At 38.6% G+C, this 19,164-nt stretch overlaps 1 protein-coding gene across 2 annotated transcripts in view; it reads right to left on the reverse strand.

The window, feature by feature from the left end:
* septin8a (septin 8a) overlaps nt 1–19,164 on the reverse strand; it is a 53,926-nt gene that overhangs the window by 901 nt on the left and 33,861 nt on the right. The window contains exons 7-10 of one of the 2 annotated variants that reach the window (XM_084729850.1): nt 15,535–15,703; nt 15,232–15,364; nt 12,757–12,926; nt 9,616–10,228 (exon numbers count right to left, since the gene is read on the reverse strand). In XM_084729850.1, the coding sequence (XP_084585976.1) occupies nt 10,225–10,228; nt 12,757–12,926; nt 15,232–15,364; nt 15,535–15,703 (476 nt within the window). In that variant the 3' untranslated portion in view covers nt 9,616–10,224. Of the gene's footprint in view, nt 1–9,615; nt 10,229–12,756; nt 12,927–15,231; nt 15,365–15,534; nt 15,704–19,164 lie in introns of those variants that run through there. The other variant, XM_084729851.1, reaches the window with a different exon arrangement.

Raw genomic sequence — 19,164 nt, forward strand, 5'->3', positions numbered from 1 at the left:
CAGTTTGCCAGAAAAGGTTGGGAAACAACTGATTTAATACAAGCTGGAAAGGTTTGAATAAAATGTTTACGATCTCCTGACTGCCGATTCATCAAGGATTTCAAATTTTTGTAAGCAAGCAGTCCTTGTTTTTATCTTTAGATGTACCACACTGTTTTTCAAAACCCGAGTATTTCTCATCCCCCGTTCATTTGTGAACTTGCACCTTTTGCAGTCTAGAATTAGCATTTTTCTTCATACAGGAAGTCGCTTTCAATGAAGGCACCACATTTAAGGTGCAGCAACCAACTCTGAGCCACTAAATCCAAAGCATCAGTAGTGTCACAATCTGAGAATGAGACTCATCAATCGTCTTTCTCCAAAGACAGTTGAGTCTCATTCCCAGGTCTGACGTTTTGAGAAATCAACAATCTTTTGGACCCGTGATTGGCCAAAGTCTCCTGTCACAGGCTATATTTACTACAGCCTGAAAACAGAGCCAAAAGGAGGAGCAGAAGTCTAATTTTCTCTCAGACCACTTAAATTAAATTATGCTTGAAGGATATTAATGGAACTTCTGCCCAGTGACGCCAAAGATAAACTGCCTACGCCAGCTTTAAAAGGCACATATTGGCACACTCGGGTATTGAAATGATGCTCTCTACTGCCAAAAACTGACGCACATCTTTGAGTAAAGCTTCTAGAGGTCCAACGCTGTCAGAATAATGATCACATGAAGGAAACTAAGAGAAAGGAAAGGATATTTTCATGAACACTGACAACTTAAATTGTACAACTTAAAGTGATAGAGCATAAACCTGCAAAAAAAAAGGCATTCCTGTGTCATCAGATATAGAAGATTGAAAAACAACATGTCACTGTACAGAAAAAAATTAAAATCAGCTGACCACAATCTTAGAATTCAATCTTAAATAATCTGAAAGGTAAACTGTGCATCTATGTTTATCTAGTTCCAACTAGCAGCATTTGACCCATTTCTCTCTTCCAGGTCGACAGTGGCGAGCTCATCCACTGCAAAGAGATGGTGGATGAGTACCTACACAGCCTGGAGTTCTCCCTGCCGACCAACGCCGTCTACATCTTCGACAGCGCCCAGATCCAGGACGAGGAAGAGCGAGCTTGGAGCCCCACGCAGCGCCTCCAGCAGGCCAGGAGGCGTCGTGGGGAGAGCAGAGAGCAGGGGGACTGTGACGAGTATTACGACGGTTTTGGGTGTTTGTATAACGAGGAGACGACTCCAGGGATGGAGGAGGGGAACGACGGTGTCAGTTTGCAGAAAAACGTCTCGCCCTGCCCGCCACTGCACCCCGCTGTCAACTAGTTGAGATATTTATTGACACCGCCCACCTCTTACAGGTGCACAGTGCTCCCATTTCACAGTGAGAATGTTATGAATACTGTAGTTCAGCACATTTTAGAGCCTGAATCGTAAAATTCATGGGGCACCGAAATAACCAACTTAAATTCAGACGTTACTCACCTGCCAAAAGATTCAAGAAAAGGCAGAAAAAAAGTTCTCTACGGCCTGACTGAGGTCAAATTTAGATATCAAGCCTCTTCTGTGCACTTCTACACACTGGAGGTGTGTATGGATCAGTGTTTGAGTTAAAGAGAGAGTTCGGGTCATCTGAAGTGGGTTTTTATGAGGTGTATTAACACCAGTAGATAGCGATCTGCACACCCCCGGTTTGGAGGAGGAGCAGGAGTACTGGTGTGGGAGGTAAAGTAATGAACTGCTGTGGACAGGGTCAGCAACAAAATGTATTTCAGCCACTTAAAAATGGGTCTCCCAAGAAAGACTTCATAAATTAAAGACTAAAGGTCAGGTGTTTTTAAAAGCAAATAACCAATATCAGTTTAAGTGTATGCTATATTTTGAATATTTCCACTGCTTTAACTTGCTGTCAGACAGCTTTTTTTTTCTACAGGAAATTGCTGTTATATAAGCCAAATATCACTCTCTCCAAACCAACCAAACTCCTGAGGCAAAATCTGTCATTTTACCTCACAGAACAAAGGAGTTGCTGGTCTACTGCTGCTTCGATCTGTTAGTTAGTTAGTGTTATTGTGTGACTTTAGTGTTTTAAAGGGTTAGTTCAGATTCACCAAAGTCACACAATAACACAAAAAAATAACCTGTCAAGGCAGCAGTAGACCAGCAACTCCCGTATTCTGCACAGTAAAATTCATGATTTTGTCAGGGGATTTGGTTTGTTTGGAGAAAGCTGCATTTCTATTCATATTTGGCTTAAGTAATGGCAGTTTCCAGTTGGAAAAGGCTGTCTCACAGCACGGTAAAGTGGTGAAAATGTTCTAAACATAATGTACACTTTCCTTTGGCCTCTCAGGATATTGACAAATGATCCTCTGGCTCGGAGAGATGAGCAGGCTGTTCCAGTTCTGTCCAGAGACCTTTGCACAAGGAGTCTGTGTCCTCTGAGGAATATGCTATATTTAGAATATTTTCACTGCTTTACTTTGCCATCAGGCAGCTTTTTTTTTCAACAGGAAACCACTGTTATATAAACCAAATATCACTCTCTCCAAAGCTTCTGAACTCCTTTAGCAAAAACAGCCATTTTACCATGCAGAACACAGGAGGTGCTGACTGACTGTGATTTAACCCTTTAAAACAAATACAAAGTCACGCTAATTGATCAAGGCAGTGACAGACCAGCAACTTCTGTGTTCCGCAAGGTAAAATAACTGATTTTGCCAAAGGAATTTGGTTTGGAGAAAGAAATATTTGGCTTATATAATCAGCAGTTCCCATTAAGAAATTCTGTCTGACAGCAAAGTAAAGTGGTGAAAATATTCTAAATATACTGTATACTTAAACCGATATTGTTTTTTGTTTTTTTTCACGTGGCTAATATACATTTTAGCAGTACGTTGCTTAGCTTCCCACACAGATTCTACTGCTGCTTCTCCAAACTCGGGGTGTGCCAGCTGACATCTATTCTGACTGTATACACACATGTACCACATAGAACCCCTCTTCAAAAAACCTGAACTATCCCTTTATTTCTAATTCTGATGCCATAATAGTTCTCTGCGTTGGCAGCCAGGCAGTTGAGAAGAAAATGTGGGAAACAGTCGTACCCTTCTGACTGAATTGAGATTTGAATGTCGCTAGTTGGTGCAGATTCAAACGGTCCATTTAACTTCTCTACTTATTATTACTGTCATTTGTTTTCTACTTTTTAACCTACCTGTCCTTTACATCCACCACAGATTATTTTGTTTAACAAGCTGGAGGTTAAGAATAAGAAGTGTGTGTGTTTTTTTTATTACTCGTGTGGTTAAGGCCAAGAAAGGCTTTTTTTTTTATGTTTGAGAGTCGATCCTGATTTTGTTGGTGAGGTATCTTGGTGCTCAGGTTCCCCCCAGAGCCACATAGCACTTTGAGATTAAAGACAAGCTTTTTTTTTAATGCAAATAATTATATTTTTTCACAACCTTTTTTATTGTTATTATTTTAATCTCTTACTTACTTTGTACTAAACATTTTTGTGCTGTGTTAAGTGTTTATTTACCAGTTATTTACAAAAAAAGCTTTAATTTCATGACTAAATGCTGCAAATGTTTTTATTTCATTAACGCTTCCGCCTGTGTTAATTTTTGCTTGATGCAATTGTTGTTACATATCAAACAAGAGCACCTTTGGGAGATTACTTCAACACTAGAGCAGAATGACAAAAAATGTCATTTTGACATCATGAGATTACCTGATTAGCAGCAATGTTCTCATTTAAAGTTTTATTACAACATACTGCACGAGAGCACCAATGATCACACCCTAAATATTGTCACATATGATACTGAAGTATCGGGATAAACGTATCCTGTTTTATTTTGCGCAAACTGAAATGGTGACAGAATATTGTTTCATTTAAACTGTATTTAACGCTGGTCGATGCACAGTTGAAGCCTATAGACATTGAACAGGTTTTGGTCTTTATTCTTTGACTCTACGCTGCTGATATGTTATCTTTAATGTGAACTGGTTACTGTCTGTTTTCTCAGCTGTCAAGTCCGCTTCGATGCAACACCAGTGACCAATGTAAAGGTTTTAATTTTTTTTTTTAATTTCCATATTCCTCCATTTACTGAGGCAGCTATATCTTATTGTCTGGTCATCCACAGAAATAAAGCTACGACTTCAAAAGTCTAAAGTCTCATTTTCTGGTTTGTCGCTTTCAAAAAGGTTTGAGGTCTATATGAAGTCTATATTTGCTTTGTGTGTTCCTATAAACATACAATTATAGAGACACGATTTGCATCTTAGCACATATATAATGCTAACTGTTCTTAGATTTGTACTCAGTCTTAAGTTACTTTCTGATGGTGTGCTTAAGTTTGAAAAACCTCGTTTAGCAGGAAGAAAATTTGTAATTTAAGCACGTGTGATCTGTAAATCTCAAATTAACTTCAGACTGACAGCACCTGCTCTGCAATCAGTAAATTCCCCTTCTATAATTCAGCACAGGCAGGAATAATCATGGACCAAAGTAGAAAAGCAAATGTTTTGGAAGATGAGATCATGGCAATAGTGGAGGAGACTAGAGCCCAACACCCCGTTGGGCCAACATGAAGCTTTGGAGTCTGTTCAAATTAATTCCTCACACCTTTAATTGATCATTCCTATCACACTGTTAATAAAGCTAATGCCACAGGCTGTAATGTCAAAGTGAGGTTTTCTAAATACTATAAATAATATAAAACTGTGGTTTCCTGCTTAAATTATACTTAAGATTAAATTTGATCCCAAGTCTGTTTTATTGGCAACCTGTGGGCCAAATCTTATCCTTAAAAAACCTCAATCTAGCCCTTTCATCATTTCTAAATATGCAAAAAAAAAAAAAAAAAAAAAAAAAAAAAAAAGAAATATTCGATTCAAATGAGAGAAAGAGACAATTCATTAGTTATGTCTGTTGTTAAGCCAAGAGAAAAAAAAGTAATTGAATATGCCTGGTATAGGTTATAATACAGTAGAGTATTAGGGCCAGAAGAATAAAAAATAGAGCATAAAGTTGAAATGTCAAGTATATAGTCAAACTTTCAGTACTAGTGCCAGGTATTTAAAAAAAATCAGACAGAGGTCATTTTTTATTTTTAGTTTTTGACATTTTGAGAATAAAGTTGAAACAATTTGATATAATTCTCAAAATGCTAAAAACAATATATATATATTCCTCCTCACCTTTTTCCTCACACACTATGCACTAAGAGAGTGTGATTTTGGACACAGCAGGTGTCTCATCAGGCAGACTAATTGATAACACCTGTACTGGTGTGCAGGGCCTTTTCTGATTTAACTGTGGAAGCCTGTTACCACCAGGAAAAAATCAAATGAGGGTGAGAAAAACACTCTAAAATACAAAGTTCAAATTTGAATTTTCTAAATCAGGAACTAAAAGAGGAACTAATCCAACAGATCTATTTCACAGCAGCCATATTGATGTGAAACAGTAAACACAGGTGATATCAGTGATACTAGATAAGGTCCTGTTTCATTTAGTGCAGTCGACATGTACAACAGCAGCACCCCGACTCTGTTTGACCTGAATATAACAGGACCTTAATCAGCATCAGTAGTAACACCTGTGTTTAGTATTTCACACATCAAAACCGGTTTACTTCTTGAGTACTACTGCATTTGTGCAAAAGAAGTTGTAGCATATTTCTGAAGCCTTTTGTGGCCCCTGAGGGAGTTACATGACATGAAGATTAACTGCCTCAAGTGATGTCACTTGAGACTGGAGCTGAAGACTAGATTACATGTTGATGAAATGAAAACATATCTGCAGGTGTGGGAGTGTGGAGAGACGTGAGCTTACCAGACCTCTGTATCCCGCTGCTCATCTCTGCCTGAGACTAGTGCCTTGAGGTTTCAATAGCTGCTACAATCACAACACACCTGACTCTCCAGCTGAACTCTCAGCAATTGCATTGTGGGTAATGTAGTGCACCATGATTTGGCAAGGGAAAAGAATGCATGAAAAAAAGAAGCTTTTTTTAAATTTATGTCAGTGTCTTTTGTGAGTCTATCAAAAAGTAATAAGTCCAGATAAAAGGAAGAAAAAATGAGAGAAGACTGATTTTTTTTTAAACTCCAAATCTTGCATTTGGAGAATAAGGTTGACATGTCATGGATAAAATCATAATATCAAGATTAAAGTGAAACTTTTAGTATTAGTCCCAGAAATAAGAAAATTAATAAATAAAAAAGGAAAATCATTATTATTATTATATTAATGCAAATAAGTTAAAAATGTTGAGAATAAAGTCAAATTACCATTTCAAGAGTAAAGTCAAAATGGCTAAATAAAAATAAATCTTCCTCCTTTATGCCTATTTCTCTTCTAAGTCAAACTTAGAAGCCGTGGTAGAAGATCAACATTTTGACTATGTAATAATTTTGACAAAAAGATTTTGACTTACAGTTAATTACCTAATTTTCTAAAGTTATTACATCCATTTGAAATTATTAGATTGGTTAGACAGTATTAGATAGTAAATCAAAATTAAGATACTATCTTATAATTTAACTTCAACAAATCAGATGTTTGATTTATAATTTGACTTACTGACTATATCCATTTCCATCTTTCCTAATATTTCACTTTTACCTCCTTTTGTTGGCAAGAATGGGCTTCCATTATTACCAGACTCCATTACTTAATGTCTACATCAGCAGTTTGATGGATAAAGTTTGCTCCGTATGACTTTATAGTACTGATACGTGGTTAAAAACTTGCCAAACAACCTCTCAAATCTGTCTGTACAGCACTTCACCTGAAGCCTATAAGATCTGTATGACAGTCTCAGTACGTGGCACCATGTTGTCCTGTATGTAGAACAGACTGTCAGAGAGCCATTATCACTGAGCTCTGAGTGTGTCTGTGTACCAGAGGCTAGAGAGAACGGGACAGAGCTCTGAACAGATTGTACTGCTGGATGAGATCCAGTGAGCCCTGCAGGTGGTGGACAGAATAATAATAGTGCTGGCAGAGTCCTCACAGTAAACAGAAAACCATTAGTATGGGGAGATTTCAGTACGGTGCTGTGACTTCCTCTGTCTGTTTCCAGTGAACCACACAGGATCTCTGTGTAATTAAATAAATATAATACAGGAAATTACAATAAACAAAGAAACTGAGAGGTTAAAGAAGTTACCTTGAGCTCAGCTCTGTTTTACCGACTCAGCAATTACTTGATTAATTGAGATTAATCAATATCAGGGTTTGAAAGGGTTTCAAAGTTGGAGGAAAAAAGACAAAATGTCAAGAATAAAGTCAAGATGTTTGGGGGAAATAAAGTATAAATGTTGACAATAAAGTCAAAATACCTTTTTGTCTGGCACTTATACTTCAAGTTCAACTTCATTTTTGAAATTTAAAATAATAAAAACATTCTTCCTCCTTCAGTTTTTTTTTTTTTTACACCTGGCACTAAAACTCTTCTGTAGTTATTGCGTGCTGAAATGCAGTCATGTGTTTTTTTTAACAGAGCAACAGCCGGCTGCAGTTTGTGTTAACCTGCATACTGTATACACCCACCACTCATAAGCATACCGTTAACCAACATCGCCTCTCTTTCAACACACACTTCCCCCACAGACATACAAAGTCAACACATTTTTCTCTTTTTCCACACACACACACACACACACACACACACTTCTTCTCTCCTCCACCTTTGGCAGACACACTGTAAACGTGCTGTCTTGCACACACACTCACACTCACACCCAGCTGAGGTCAGCAGCAGCACGGTGGTGAAAGCGAGGAGGATTGTGTGCAGACTGAGCAAACATCTCTTCAGTTGAGGGATCGCTAAACAGGAAACACTGCGTCTCAAGCTGACAGCTGTTTGGGTTACAGTTGAGGCCGACAGTCACTGCATGTTCTCTTTGTGTGTGTGTGTGTGTGTGAGGGAATAAGTGTCTTCACCTGCCTGTGTTTCACTTTCATCTCCCTCCCGGATGAATATCGTCAAACAAATCACAGCAGAAGAGACACATCAAAGTCAGGAGGAGGGAGGGGAGGGGGGTTTGCATTTATTTCCAACGACAGACAGTAAATACAGCTGCTCTCTTCTCTCCATCTCTGAGTGTCAACTCTTCTACAGCGAGCTGAGGCTTGTATGTTTTCCTGAATCCTCTGTATGAGTGTGTACATATTTATACTGGCTTCATGTTTGTGTGTGTGTCCATTGTCACAACACTCACATCATGGTGATCACTCATGGTTTACAATAAAGTTACATCACTTATTGACAATGTACACCGTCATATGTGCTTCTTACAATAATATCATAGTCAAAAACTAGTACATTTTTGCATAATAAGCTGGGTAAGCTCTAGAAAATATTCACATACATTTACTGAGTTAATATGAAACAGCACCAGAGTATTGCATAAGTTTTTATTAAGACTTAAGATTAAGTTTTAAGTTGTCAGTACCTATGTATATGCAGTGATATATACAGTATACAGGTACTCAGTTTTATTGCTTGACATATTATTGCTATTTATATGTATTATTTGGGCTCATTTGATACAGGGATTTATTCTACTGTGAAATACAAAAAGGTTAACTGACACACCACACCTGGACAACATTTCAAACAGCTCAGGTATTTAAGAAAAAACTTTAGCAACGTGTTGATTTAAAGGGGCAATGTGTAAAATATGGCGATGGTATCTCCAAACAAACGGGAGAAGCAAAGATCGTATCAAGGGAACCCTAGACCCTGATCATTTTAACCACAATCTTTTCCTAACCATGGGGTTTTTGTCCCAAACCACAGCCTTGTCACATCATAAAACATAACTAGTTTGTACAGTGTGCAATTAACCTGCATGCTTTTTGGAATTTTACTTGGTTTCTGTCAACCTTGAAGTGTGTTTTATGAAGGCTCATCTTAGTTCTTGGGCTGCGCCCCAATAGTCCACTAAACTGCCATGAGATGAGACTTGGTCAACCACGACCCTGATGCATCTTCATCATCTACGGGGGCAGGAGGTGTGAGGAGCGAGTTTGTAACTTAAGCGTAAGCGAGTAATTTGTAAGCATACAAGTGTTGATAGGTTCCTGTGTTTTGAACGAGGTTATGCTGTGCTGAAAAAAGCAAAGCAAAATGTTCTTCTCCTTACTGGTTGCTACAACACATTCAGAATCATTAATGGTTCCACTTTTGTTGTTAGCATTTAACAGACAGCTTGCATCATGTCCCAAAAATATATATTCGTATAATTAAATTAATATCATAAATATGCGATGTCCATTTGATTAATAGCTTTCACTAATGAACTCTGGTCATTGAGGAAAATAATTACTTGGGGGCAGTCCTGCTGAATTCAGAAGCTGGATGATCTATTATGAATAAGAGGCATAAGAATATTTCCTTTCTTGACTTTTTTTAGTTTATTTTGTTTATATATTATAAAGACTAACAAAGTTTGCAAATTTGCCACTCACATACATCTCCCATCTGAAACTAAGGGGAAATTGGAAATCGCTTATGAGGCAAAAAGTGGATTTACTAGACAGTATGGACAGGGGCTAGCTGTTTAGCATGCTAACTTCAGTATTTCTGCAATACAATGCATATGTTTGAAAGTTCAGGCCACATCTTACACATTGCACCTTTATCTGATCTCTTCAATTACTAATTTAAATGCCAGTCCTATAAAATTAAACACAGCCTATGTTTTTTAAATACACACTTAACGGTTTCAAATGACTTGTCCACTTTGTTACACTGCAGTACCCAAATGTTTTGAAGGGCTTGAACCTCTCGTTTCTGTGTCAATAGTTGATGGAAAAACACAAAAGAAAAACAACAGAACTTCTTTAAATCACAACATAGAAAAACAAAATGCATATATATAAAAAGTAACCAAAAAAAACCCAACAATCAAACCATAGAATGAAAGATCCTGAATAAATGAGATGGCCACTGTTGGCAAGTGAACATTTCTCCTCATTATATCTCACCATCTTTCATTCTTTTGTTTTGTCTCCCCTGTGGCTTCATCATCATCATCATCAGCATCCTCAGTGTCTTTGGTCCATGTGCACAATGTCATGGTGGAATGTCAAAACAAAACAAAACAAAACAAAAAACAAACAAACAAAATAAACAGGTGTTGTCGTTGCAATGGTGATGGAGGACAAATCCATGGTCGTGTGTGGGAGGGTATACAGCGCCCATAAATTAACTGAAAAACAATGACAAACAATAAACAAAATAAATTGAATGAATAAACAACTCCTGTACGGAAATTATAAATCAACACAGATTTTAGCTCCACAGACAAAGCAGTGTTTGTGTTAGTGTATAGAAAACAATACTAAGTGCCATCACAACTACAGTCAATGTGATGTAGTTTATCTGTCAGCAGGGGGCAGCTCTACTTTTTCTTTTTCTGACTTACTCCTGAGTCTATCCTCTGAAATTCTACATCTTGGCAAGAATAAACTTCAGTATCAACATGTTTCCTAATTTGTGTCAAGACCTGAGAGGGTAAATGAATCACACAAAAAGCAAACTGAGGTTCTGTGGAATCGCCTTCACGAAACCACAAAATGGAAGATCTGTCTCTCTGTCAGTAAAGTGTGTGAGCAGCCACAAGATGGAGCCACACGTCCTCACATCAGATTCTCAGACTCCGGGCGTCAGATGGTGTGACTCCGACTACATCGACTACAAGTCATGCACGGTTCACGTCCCTGCAGATCATTTGTCCAAAACTTAGCATATGTTTTCAGATCACTTCCAAGCTCCCAGACAGACATTAGATTTAGTGATTCTCAGTACAGCTTGAAGATGAACTTGCAGGGACTTCAGTGTTTCATATGTAACTTTGTTGTAGCAGTGGTGAAAAGAGGTATTGTTGTTGTTGTTGGCATTTATTTCACAGTCATCCCTGCCCTTAGTTTTGGTTCTAGTGCTATAAGTGGTTGCAGCACTAATGTTCATATTTGGTATTTGGTTACTTGATCTTCAATGAAGGGCTACTTGTACACACTAGGCTTTATGTTTTTTTGGTTATCTTTTATTATTATTTATCCTTAATTTACTTGCTTAGTTTTGCTCAATTCCTTATTGGTTTCCAACACCAGGAAACTGGGAAAAACAGTAAAATTCCCCAGCACTGTCTCTCTGTACTCTCTTTACCCAAATTACACACATTTAGGTTATTCTATAGTATAAGATCTCGTTTTGACAACTAATGCAATATTTTCTTCACTTCCATTCACCGAGCCTGAAAACCTGAAACTGTTTGGAGCTTCTGTGGGGAGGCCCGCATCCCACTTTGAAAATCTCTGGATTAGTCAATTCAAAGAAAATTAACTGCCAACTATTCTGATAATCAACTGATCATTTCACTAATTTTTCAGCCAAAAAGATCAAACATTTGCTGGTTCCAGCTTCTTAAATGTAAGGATTTGCTGCTTTTCTTTGTCATCTACATTTGGGAAATTGTGATGATTTCAGTTTTAAATATTTTATAGACTAGAAGATTAATAATGAAAATAATCAACAGATCTTGCACACCAAACGAGGAAAAAAAATCCTTATAGAAGTCTGATGAACAGGACCGTCCACACACTTTTGGCCACATAGTTCACATTGTTGCTGAAACATAACCAGAAGAAGCTGAAGGTTCCTTGCAGGTTCATTCAAGGAATTTTTAAATGACTGTAAACTGCATCACCACATGTTAAAGACAGTTTTGACAAGAAAATAAATGCAACATGATGTTCACTGTGATGAGTTACTGAATGACAGGTTGGTCTGCTATCTGTCTCTACCAAAATGAACAGAAACCAGTAGATGTCTGGCTCAGTCAATCTTCTGGTCATTGGATTTTCCTTTCAGAAGTGGGTATTAAAAAAGACAAAACAAGTGTTTATTAGATTTCTGCTACAAACAGAAGGCGCTTTTCATTATTTCCATGGCCAAAAAGGGATGAGCTAAATTTAAAAAATGAAAATGAAAATCCAAACCACTTTTCAAATTTCACTCATTCCCTTTTTGCCATGACAAATGAAAACGGCCTGTATTTCTATTTTAATTTTTGTATTTTAAAATGAAAATCAAATAACTTTTTTGGTTTTAAAATACCCAGTCCTGAAAGGAAAATCTACTGAAAATAATCTGCAGTACAGTGAAATATGGGGTCATGATGATGATCAGAAAATGTCTGTATTGTAGTTGTACATCTATGTGCACCATCGGCATACACCTATTGAAAATTAGCCTTGCCCTGTGTGAGCTGTACTCTGCATCACGAATTTATAAGCCACAAGCTTTCGATTGCCTCGGCAAGCAAGCTCAGTGTCTCCTCCCTGAGTATCCTGAATAATTAGAGCGAGGCAAAAGGAAAGAGTGAAAGGACAGGAAATGTTACGCATGGGCAGGACAAAGAGGGGAGGAAGTTTCCTTAGCACATGCCAGGCCTTTAATAATAGCTGAAATACTTGTGTGTTGGGAGACAACTGCACGGCACATTCAGTTTAAAGTCTCATTGATGTGACGCAGCAGAATGTGAGCCTTCTGCTTAAAGACTTGTAACAGGTTACAAGGCAAAAAGAGAAGGGAAGAGAAAAGCTAGTGTACACAAAAAAAACATTTGAGGATTTAAGGCACAGAATGAAAAGATTAGTTCAAGAAAAGGAGCAGCTTCCTGCTATGGAAAGAAGAATGAGACTAGTGAATGATAGAGAGGAGAGATGGGCTTACTTTTTCTTGTCCTTGTCTTTCTTGAGGGGCTGAGATAAGGAGAGCGTCTCGGCTGCCACCTTCTTCCTGTTGAAGGCGTTCATCTCCTCCTCCAAGTCTCTCCGCTTCTCCTCCACCTTCCTCTTCTCCTCCTGGTGCATCCGCTTCAGCTGCTCGAACTTGTCATGCAGCTGCGAGGGAGGAGACGAGGGCGGTGATGGAGAGACAGGACGGGGACAGAGGAGACGAGGGGAGAGTTGAGGACAGACAGGCAGACAGGTGAAAGAAAGATAACCAGAAGTGAGAACAGAAACAAGAACACCCTTTCTGAACTGAATTTGTCACTGCACTGTTTTTTTTAATTAAAAATAGATCAATGTGCAATGTAAAAGTGGATGTTGACAGTGACAAAACCACAGAGAATTTTCACACAGTTCTGCATTTTTCTTCAGTTCTGCGGTGCCTTTTAGTCTGTCATAGGACAATAGTTTTTGAAACTGGTCCAGTATTAAAGGAGAGCACTGCAGCAGGTGAGGACAAAACTTAGCTACAATGCAACCCTCCAGGCAAATGTGCACTGTTTCAGTATGTCCGCTAAAAATGCTTGTTTTTGCCACGGACTGGCTCAGATTGTTGTTCTAAATGCCTGACAATATCATGAAAAAGGTCACAACAGAAACAGAACTTTTGTTCAAGTGAGATACTTTTTTAACTGCCCTCGCCAAGACTCCCTTTGCAGAAATAACAAGAAGCAACTTCTTGTCATCTTCATTCAAACTTGACAGAAACAAAATAAAACTCACCTCAAACATCTTGACTCATCTTTTCCACTGTTCCAAAAATCACCAACCCTGTTTTGGTCAAAATTAGCCCTTAATTCTCTGAGCTAGATGTGAAAATATTGTGAGAGGAACGAGAGGCAAGCTGGACATAAAGAGACGCAGCAGGGAGAAACTGTGTGTACAGTCTGTATTTTCACAAATAATGCTGTGCATCAGGGGATTATTTTGACTAAACCACAATAGTTGTTTCTGTCAAGTTCGACAATAACAATGTTAAAATGACTTCTTCTGCAAAGAGAGTCTGGTTAATCTGGTGAGACCAATAAAACAGCCGTTTCTGGTTAAACAAAATATATCTCAATTTAAAAGAGGTCTCTGTCTGTAGCGATCCTTTACATCATGTTGTCAGATATGCTGAATACAATCTGAGCTCGTCAGTGGCAAAATAAGTACTTTTAGTGGACTGACAATGTGCAGTGTGGAGGGATACCATTGGACCAATTTCAAAAACTGTTGTTCTCATTACTCACTTGGACACAAAATGTGGGGAAATAGGGTCCAGGTCCAAAAATACTAAGGTTACCCTTGAAGCTAATTCTCACTGGCGAAACTTTAAAAATTAAATGATATTTGAAAACAGTTCCTCATGTCTACTGGATAAATTATTTCATATATAAGGCATGTTATCATGTATTTACACTGTTCACATTGACTGAAATGATGCAAAACTTTAGTGCAGGGTGTTTTATGTGTTTGTGCACAGCAACCATAAAAGTAGTGTTACTGCTTTATGCTTGTATACTTCAATACACATTGATCTGTACCAGACAGAGCAGGCCTGTTTATTGTCTAATGTCAAAAGTGCAACAGGCTGAAGCCACAAATCCTGAACTTCTGTCTGAGATGCTTTGCCTGGGAACCAGACGAATCTGAAAGCTGATGTTTTATTTGCTCTGGCAGATACTTCTGGCTTCCCTCCAGTTCAGATTCAGATTTCCATCAGCCCTGGTTCTAATCACAAGCGTTTATTTAATATGGGGCTGGTGTGATACGTCAAACTGTCAAACCAGGCAGTGCTGATTAAATTTGAATCAAAATTCTGTTTCTGCATTGCCTTTTTTTTTCACCTCAAATGTTGTTAAAATACATTTTAGTGTACTGTTTAACTGTAATTTGATAAGGTGTGTGACCAGGCTGCCATTTTAGAATTGAAAATAGACTAGGCACCACCCCGGCGCTACATCACACATTTTGTTGCTCTGACTGGTTGTAAGTCTGTTGAGAGGCATTAGCCTTTACTGGTGGAGAAACTGAAAATGAACTGAGAAATTCCAGGCAATATCAGGCTACAAGTGCAAAATTATAACACTGCTTGAAACTGTCTCCGAGGTTGCAGTGTTGATATGTGGCCATATCAGTGACCATTTAAAATCACATATATTGTATTGAAATATCAAATAGACTGTATTTACCATATCCTGATTGCTCATACTATAATTCTACAACTCTCCTCTGTTATTTTTTGTGGGGTTTGTTCTATTTTTTCCCCAGTAAATGGATTTTGTGGAGGAGTTTTTCCTTATATGAATAAAGGGTTTAAGGCTAGTAGTTTATTATGCTGTGCACATTGTAAAGCCCCTTGAGAGTAAATAAATAAAGGATAAATAAAATTTACTCATTTTGACTTACAACCATAACTTCACATGAGACTGACCTCTCTTTCCTTTTCTTTCAGCTCTGCTTCCGTCTCTTTTACTTTGTTGACAAACATTTGTCGCATTTCTTCCTCTTTACGCTGCAGGTCCCCTAAGAACTCTTTCCTCTTGGCCTCGTACGTCTCTTGCAGACTGTGGGAGAAGAAAAGACAGGACAGAGTGAAAACAGACAGGAAAAGATTAGGCATTGTCTCTAAACAATAGAGACTCTCCTTGCTGGTGACACTTGAGAATCTCTGTGGTTTTGGATCTCGTGTGTACACGAGTGTGTGTGTGTATTTTCACTCTCTCTGACTCTCTACCTGAACGGCTGGCTGTCTGGATCTGTATCTTTGAAGCCCATCTCTTCAAGCTTACAGCGTCGGTACAGCTCGTAGTGGCGGGCATGGGTCTGCTCCCTCAGATCCTCCATATTTACCCGGATCAGCATCTCTCTGAGCTTTACAAAGTCGCAGTGGCTCTCGTTCTCGACTGAAAGGGGAAAAAAAACACTAGAATTAGGACATCAGTTAGGGTATAGGTGATCATCTTAGTTATTTCCCAATACACGATACACTCTGACAAATTTGTCCAGCGCCAGAGCTACAAATATGCAGTTATGTCTTTGCCTCTCGCTTTCATTCGGTGTCTTTTTCACTGCTTCCAACTTATTTTAACACCCCATCTGTCACTGTTACTCTCTCTTCCTCTCTATCTCGCTCTCAAAGCAGGAAATCATACCACATCTCTACAGGAATGTGAAGCAGTCTGCACAGAACACACTCGATAAATCACATTTGGCATAATTAAATTAAACCAAATCACAAATCACATTTCATGGAAAAGCAGGGGTTGATAAATTTGAGTTATTCTGCTTTTTTCATGGTCATTTTTTCTACTTAAACAACTTCTCTTTAGTTTCATGACTGAGTGACTCTCACACTTAAATGACTCCATGATGGGGAAAGAGCAGGAAGCATTTCCTGCCTGACAGGCTGACAGCACATGTAGGGGTGTGCCCTGGGCGTCATTTCCCTTCTGATGAAGACTTTTTACTCATAGGTCACCTCATTTACTCCATCACAACAACATGAGCTCTTCTGGAAATAAAATCGCTGATTTTTTGTTCTGGCTTCTGGCAAAGGTCGATGTGGGTGAAGTGAAAAGGGGTGCCTGAAAGTAAAATGAGCCCATCTGTACTGTGAATCGGTCTTTGAGAATGTGGTAAAACGAACGGTAATAATATAGCAAGATGTAGTTAGCCACAAGGTTTCACAAAGTGAAATTTAAGAAGATTGTTAAGACCTTTTTAGCCCCGCAAAGAATATGATCCAATCCCCTCCCTAAAGCTGGTATTGTTCTTTATGCGTCTGTGAGTGTGTGAGGGTCCACTGAGGTCCGAGTGACATAAATTTCATAAATTTCACAACACTATGGACTGTGGGTAATTCCCTCAGGCAAACTCTGCAGACCCAGGAAAGGGTGCGTAAAGGGCTCAAAATGTCTGCCGGAGAGACCTCATGGACTCATGGATTTGACCGTGGAATAGCCCAAAACCCTCGCAGACTTAGCAGGAATGTGCCTCAAAAATCAGTGAATGTGGACTTTACCTGTTTCATACCAGCTAAAGTATGATGAAAAACTAGTCATACTACAGAGCCTGTAATTATTAGCTTCTGTATCATTTTTTTTACAGTTACTACCAAGAATAATTTCTGCTGGCTCTCCTCTTCCTTTTTAATCAAGAAAAATCACTCCTCCCCTTGAAAATAAAGTTTTCCCTTCTTCATGTGATTTTTCCTCCATTTATAGGCTTGATAAAACCTTCATAGTCCATGTGGAAACTTGGAAAACTGCTAATTATTTGATATGCTCAATCCCCTCCAAAAATGCTAAGTACTAAAAACCTGGAGTGCAACCCAGAGCAGCTGTATAAAATGATATATCAGCTGGTTAATCAGGGAAAAGCTAGAATGACTCGTTAAAATGGACATGTGTTGTCAGAGGAAAAAAAATACTTTCCCCTTTCAAGTAGTTAATGTGATCAACCTGTTAGCTATCCTCAAAAAGATGCTACAAAGAGTTTTTCTGTCGTCTCACATCTGTTGTGCGTGCAGAGCGTAGGCACGTGGCCTTCCAGGAGCTGGAGCATGTGCCATGAACCCTGGGGAGGCAGTGGTAGAGACTAGTATATATGTTGTGTTTAAATACCACCACAAGCTGTGAGCTCTGAGGATGTAAAGAGAAAGCAATAATTATATTGAAAAGCCCAATTAGTATGACATTTAGCTTTTCCTGGTGGAAAATGCTGGAAAAGCAGCCTGCAGTGTATGATAGCAAAACACTACAGTATCAAGAAAATGCAAAATAAAGTCAAAGTGCCTGAACTATGCAAACATCCCACCCAAAGAAAAAAGACTTTGCTTCATTTGATTGTGACAAAAAAGCAAGTAATTAAGCACTAACTCACCCTGATCTACTCTACTGTAAGGGTTCAGGCCCCAAAATAAATTCTAAAAAGATGTGAAACAGTGGCTGTGATGCAGCTGTCGGAATCACTCACTCTTATTTTTACTCAAATTTGCTGGTTGACCACACATCATTAGTGGGAATATACGAGTTAAAAACAGAAATGAGCTGTTCTCTGGGGCTGCATCCAGGCTACTAAGACTGCCTGTTTGTTTGGCATCTAATAGTCTCTCTGCACTGGCCCCCTGCTAAGGGCTGAATGAGGGCCAATCCTCTGACGGACTGCAGCACTGAGCCCTCAAGATATCTGAGCACAGGGCTACGAACAGACACATACAAATAGAGGAGTTTGGAGGAGACTGAATACTGAATGCACTATTCAAACATGGAAATGGAATGAAAATAGACAAATGTGTAAAATGAACATACAGCACCGGATAAAACACCATGTTGCAGACAGCCTGGTCATCTCACCGAGCATAAAAATGAACCATGTGCCTCAGGCTGATCATCTGCTCCTATGCTGTTGTTACAGCTTTAGAGGCAGGCAAACAGCTTTATCTGTATGATAGCAGCCGCTCCAAAGCTACATGGTGAATAATATAACCATATCTGGAAGTTTTCTGATAGATATTAGCAAAATTTGCAGACAATATAACAACAAGACTATGAGCCTGCAGACATACTTGCTCTGTGCTATTTAGCAGGTATACTGTTAACACTTCAGCTTAGCATGTTAGCATGCTAATTAGCACTAAACACAAAGTACAGCTAAGGCTGATGCAAGCAACCCAAGTGTCTGACACACAAAACAAAATATGTGAGCCTCGTAGTGGTGCTAGATGAAAAGTCAAAGGATCTCCAAAGTCATGAAGAGACGTCTGGGAAACGATAATGTCTGATTTTGTGCCAATCCATTCAGTCAATGTTGATATATTTCACTGGATACACTGGTGGTTCTAGTGGGAAAGTCAGGGGTTCAATAGAGTAATTAGGACTTGTCTTATTTGTCTTACATTTCATGGAAATCCAGACAATCACTCTTACAAAATATGTCAGAAAGTCTACCTGCTGGTGCAACTATAGGTGAATAGTCACCACTCAGCCTCTGGAGACCATAAATCTTTATACGAAATGTGATGGCAAAATAGTTCACTTTTTACCTAATTGGTGGACCAATCAACAAACTAGAACACCAACACTGCAATCCACAGAGCCATGCCAGTAGCATGGCTAAAAGTGAAGACTGTTTTGAATTACAGAGCTCAGCATCTTAATTTGCATATTACTTTTGCAATTACGATATTCCTTACTCTCAAGAAAGAATTCTTCTTTTTAAAAAAGATTCATTTATTCTCTATTTATTCAAGAATTACTAAGTATTATCATCCAAATGGGTTTTGATGGGCTAAACTGAGGCAAAAGTCCAGGGCTGACTTTCTCTCATGCATAAAAGCCATTGAGGACACATGGGCCCTGTTTAC

This window comes from Lutjanus erythropterus, chromosome 11 (assembly GCF_056507025.1).
Source record: "Lutjanus erythropterus isolate fLutEry1 chromosome 11, fLutEry1.hap2, whole genome shotgun sequence".
Lineage (NCBI taxonomy): Eukaryota > Metazoa > Chordata > Actinopteri > Lutjaniformes > Lutjanidae > Lutjanus > Lutjanus erythropterus.